At 39.6% G+C, this 5,239-nt stretch overlaps 1 protein-coding gene across 1 annotated transcript; it reads left to right on the top strand.

Moving 5' to 3' along the window:
• Positions 1-359: 359 nt before the first annotated feature.
• Positions 360-4,598, top strand: LOC104947308 (uncharacterized protein DDB_G0284459-like; the record flags this gene model as incomplete). The annotated part of the gene is made up of 5 exons (XM_010773285.1): positions 360-499; positions 588-2,593; positions 3,111-3,189; positions 3,273-3,405; positions 4,022-4,598. Coding segments are annotated over 5 exons (2,447 nt in total), but the record flags the coding sequence as incomplete, so codon positions are not given.
• Positions 4,599-5,239: the final 641 nt, after the last annotated feature.

The raw sequence follows: 5,239 nt of genomic DNA, 5'->3' as shown, positions 1-5,239 counted from the left end.
ATCAACATGTGTCGCCTCTTCTTCATGTCTCTTCTACATCAACATGTGTCCCCTCTTCTTCATGTCTCTTCTACATCAACATGTGTCCCCTCTTCTCCATGTCTCTTCTACATCAACATGTGTCGCCTCTTCTTCATGTCTCTTCTAACAGACTTTAGTAGCAGGGCTGAAACAGAGGGGATTATGGGTAATGCTGCAATGACCTGTTTGGTGTTTCAGCCAATCAGAGACAGGCTCTGTGTATATCTGAGACCCCTGAGATATATTGATGAAAAACAGTATAGTAGGGACCTTTGAATAAAAACATGAAATATCTCTGAACTCTCTCAACACACTTCTACTCTCTTGGGTTCTCCTAGGTAACCTGACAGCTCATCACCAGGAGTTGTTCTACAGGAATCCCGGCTTTTCTGGAGTCAGACTTCCAGAACATTCTGGCCGAGTCCCATTGGATCAGCGCTTTCCTACAATCCCACCCACCGCCCTGGACCTGGCTCAGGTACATTGGCTTGAATGTCCCATTACGAGTATTCACAAGCATTCATTGATTTGTCAGAACCAGTAATACTTTGTGTTGATTCTTTCAGAGTTGTCTCCAGATGGATCCAGAAAGACGCGCCCAGTGTTCAGAACTACTCGAACATCCTCTGTTCACTCAGGACTCTTTCCACATCCGATTTTTGGACGAGTTGAATGCAAAGATCCAGAAAGACCACAGAGAAAACTCTACCCTTCCCAAAATAACCAAAACCCCAAGACGAGAAAGGAACGAAGGGGATGACAGGAACCGGAGAAGCAAAGAGAAGAAACAAACTGAAGATCTGGACGAGAGAGGCAACAAGGAAATGGAGAGGAAGGAGGAAGAGAAGATGGAGAAAAATAAAGGAAAGCAACCTTCAAAGCTTTCTAAAACTATTCGAAACCCCTCGGAGCCTCTATCAACCAAACAATCCAAAACTGTAGGCGCAAAGATTGATAATGTCGCAAAAACAACTGTGCCCGTGAAAAGTAAACCAGGGAAAGTCACTGTTGGGGATCAGAGAAAAGAACCTGAGGTGTCAAAATCAACTAAAACCTTTACTTTGGATTCATTAGAGTCTACCAAGACTGCAACAGATCTAAAGGACAATAACACATTGGTAGCTAAACAAGGAAAAGTTGCTTCTCTGGAAACAGATGGAGGATTCAGTGGCTTAGAGATTGGTAGATCTATCAAATTGGAGCTTAACCAAGACTTTGGGAAGAACTGGACCAACACAAAAGTGCTTAAATTGTCTAAAACCTCAACTAGGGACCATACAATTGGGGTGTATTCTCCAAAAGCATCATTAAAACCAACCCTTGATCGTACAGATACTTCCTTAACACAGAAAATGGGAAAGACCTCCATTACAGAACACCCTGAAGGTGCTTCCACTTCTAAAATATCAAACGCTGATCAAGTAGAGACAAGTTGGACACTTAAATCGACTCAACCATCAAGTAATGACCACATTAAGGTTGCTACCACAACTATCCCTCCTGTCAACAAGCCATGCAAGACGACTTCAGGGAATCAGAACGAAACTTCAACCACAAACAAAGAGCAAAGAGAGACCTCTGAATGTCCGAAAGTCTTACCCTCAAACTCAAAGACATCTAAGACTACCTCAAACTCAAAAATGACCAAAAACAACACATTTGTGTGTAATCCTTCAAAGACGCTTCTCTCAGATATTTCAAGGGAGTCCTCAACAGTTTTTAGAGAAGCCACTCCTGTCCAAAGCACGTTAACAACAGCTAAAGGAACCTCAAAGTTTCCCAATACTGGCTCGTATTCAGATGCTAAACCAACAAGAGGCCTTCCAACGGACAGGGGACTTTCAGAAATATCAGCCAAAACTCAACAGGATATCAACGAGGCAAACAACTTTGAGATTTACAATGCTTCAAGTGGAGACTACAAGGAGAATCCTGAATCTTCTGAGCCCTCTAGTGTCTATCAACTGAGGACTCCTACATCCAAAATCACTGCAGAATCCAGAACCACTGTGGCGATTGAAATCTCTGAAAGCAATGAACCATTAGGAACCATTATTCCAAAGACATTGAAAGTATCGGACAAAGAAAACAGAGAGGATTTAGCGCTCTCTGTTTTCATCAGTTCAACGACCACGTCTGTAGTTGACCAAATCTCAAAGGTTGAACCCTCTAACTACAAATCCTTGATCGGAGAACCCAAAATGAAGCATGGGTCTTTTAGTAACCACAGTAAGTCTGTCGCAACAATGACCCTTAAGACGCAGAAAATTACATTTCCCACAGAGGCGAGAAAGAAAAGAGACATCCCAGAAACAAAAGATGGATCAGCTGATGCAGATTCGACTCGTTTCAACTCTACGACTCCAGACCACAAAGCTTTGACACGAAGCTTCGTCTTCAACACGCCAGACGTTGATGAGTTTAACATCAGCAAGCCCCAATCCTCTCCACCTCCACCTCCTCCCCCTCCCTCTTCCTCACCCCTCATCCCCTCTTCACCAGTCGTCAATCCATCCACCAGCGATCACTTTTCCATGGGGTCAGGTTTCCATCCTGGGAACCACAGCCTTAGGTACTGCAGTTCAAACATGCAAGCACAATAGAGTACAGTACAATATATGTTTGTCTTAAAACGTTTAGACACACACTTGGCTTTAAACCTGCACAGTTGTTTCTATTCTAATTCCAAAGGATGTAGCTTAGTAGCTAGCTGCCTACGTAGGAATATGATCCGTAAACATTTGGACGATGGTCTTCTAGTTGGGGAAACTGCTGTCCAAGACTAAAACCGCAAACAGCAAACTTATTTGAATCATTCAGCAAATCTTGGATGAGGCGATCACTTATAAGTCTGAAACAAGAGATATATTCTCAAAGAAACAAAATTGGTCCACGCTAGTAGCTGCCATTAACATATTTTGGATGCTGAGGACTCAGGAGTAAACAAAGAATTACTCCTGAGCGCTTCCTAAATTTGTTTGGTCTTTAAAGTTTCCCTTTGGTTTCCTGTCGGGCGTTACAACCCTAACAACAACTCTTCCAATGTTTTCTTAGTTTAAATTATGACAGAATCTTTGTGTTTATCACAGGTTTGCAGACAAGCCGAGGCATCACGGTGGCGTCTACGGTCGACTGTCCAACCACATGTCTGGATCACTCACTGCACAGGTGACATAGCTCATATTTCACTTGTTTAAGAACAGAATCACATAGAAACTGTCTTCCAATGACACCAATGTCTTTTATTTCAGGTGTCGGACAAAAGCCAGACTTGTGAGCGCTCCTTAGCGTCCGATAGGAGAATTACAGCGACCAAGAAGAAGTCAGACGTCCATTTCCCAGATTTAAGAAGCCCAGGACTGCCAGAGATCAGAGGAAGAGAAGGTATGCAAACACACCTTACTATAATATGTACAATTTAGTAAAGCACAAGAAAGATTATTTATTGTTACAGGCTCTCTATGGGACGATCAAAAGCCTGTTTCCTCATCTTAACTGTAATGTGGGGAAAAAAAGAGCTAACAAATGTTCAAAATCTGTAGGAAATGTTTTGAGAGTCTTCACAACTCACAGGAAAACAAACAAATGTTTGCTTACCCTAACCCTAACCTAAATCAGGGCATTTGGTATTAGAATATGAAATTATGCACTGAAAAACACACGAAACAAATGTCAGGAATTGGGTTCCGAAGCATAGTTTTCCAACATTTTCTTAGACTGAAAAATGTATTTCCTCAAACTCACTATTTCTATATCAAATTTAAATCTCCCTCAATCTAAACTAAGCATGCTAAAAACCAACATTAAGTACCTTTACCTTTTACCCCAATAAGTACATGCTATCAGCTGCAACATAAGAAAAATAAAGAAATGTTTTTTTGTTAAAGAATTACGTTATTCTGGGTTAGTTTTTATCATGTAAAAGCATGTAACTTTGTCAGGATAGTAACTACAAACAAATCATTATAAAAGTGTTTATTCTTTACTGTTTTTTACTCAGGGAAACTCAACAGAGGCACTTCCAAGGATCAGAGGAAGTCAGAAGCTCAGCAGCACGGACACACCAGTACCGACTCACAAACACCTTAAAAAAACATTATTTTCAGTCACAAAAAACCCCAAAAGATATTGAAATATCTTAATTCAAATCCATGCATTTTGTCAATGACAGTTAATCAAATTTCCTCAGGTTTGTTTTATTATGTTGCACGATTTGAAAGCATCAAACGGGTCATTCATGTGTGAATACTTTTTTAACACTAACAGAAAATGCTTTTGACAGCATAAAAATAATAAAAAACTTTAAAAAATGAACACGTTTTTTTGTTTAATGGCAGAGGCTATGCTAACAGCTGTAAAAAAGCACAAGCATTGACATTTTAATAATTTAGCGCATAGTATTTGTTAAAACGTACAAAATATTTACTATAATGCTAAATATAGTGTTTTTTCTAACAGAAGCCCTTTTAAGAGAATGCATTTAGACATAAGTAAACCAACATGTGTGCTAATCCAGTGGTTCCCCCTGGGGGGCGCCAAAGATCGCAGGGGGGGCGCCAGGCCTCAGATGATTTGAGGCCAAATATCATATTTAGACTTTTTTTTTAAATTATTATTCTTTTTTTTTACATATAATTGTAACGAAATACATGATTGTCACTAAAAGCCTTGTCTCTACATTACAATAACATATACAAAATAATTGATTAATTCATTTTAATAAACATTCAAGTTGGTATTATTAAAGGCATAAAAAGACAGAAATGTATAATTCTTTCTTTGATATAAATGTTTCTTCTGCCCGTAAAGTGTCCAAAACAGGCTTTTCTGGATAAGCGCATTTTAAAAAACATAATCATTGTCCATGCCGGTTTCAGTTGGATTATTTGTCTCAGTTGCTCCGATCAGATTGGTTTGTAGATTATTTACGACTTTTGAATCCACATAAACACATCGGCAAAACCCGGTTTACTTTGAGCATGTGTTTTAAACAGTTTAATCCCTTTGTGAATTGTTTCCACTTGCGCGCCGTCCTTTAATTTCTTCATACAGCAGGAATCCAAATGAATGAATCCTGAGTCCAATAACCATCAAAGTCACTCCAATAGTGCTCCTTAATTACGCTTTCATCCTCCTTTACCGCTGTTGCTTCACATTCATCCAGTTTGTGACAGTAGTTGTAGCATTTTTGAGACTTTTAAACTTTAATTACCACTGT

This window comes from Notothenia coriiceps, unplaced genomic scaffold, assembly GCF_000735185.1.
Source record: "Notothenia coriiceps isolate Sejong01 unplaced genomic scaffold, NC01 NC01_scaffold00012330, whole genome shotgun sequence".
Classification (NCBI taxonomy): domain Eukaryota; kingdom Metazoa; phylum Chordata; class Actinopteri; order Perciformes; family Nototheniidae; genus Notothenia; species Notothenia coriiceps.
The sequence above is the reverse complement of the archived record's forward strand: the minus strand, read 5'-3'. Positions and strand labels throughout refer to the sequence as shown.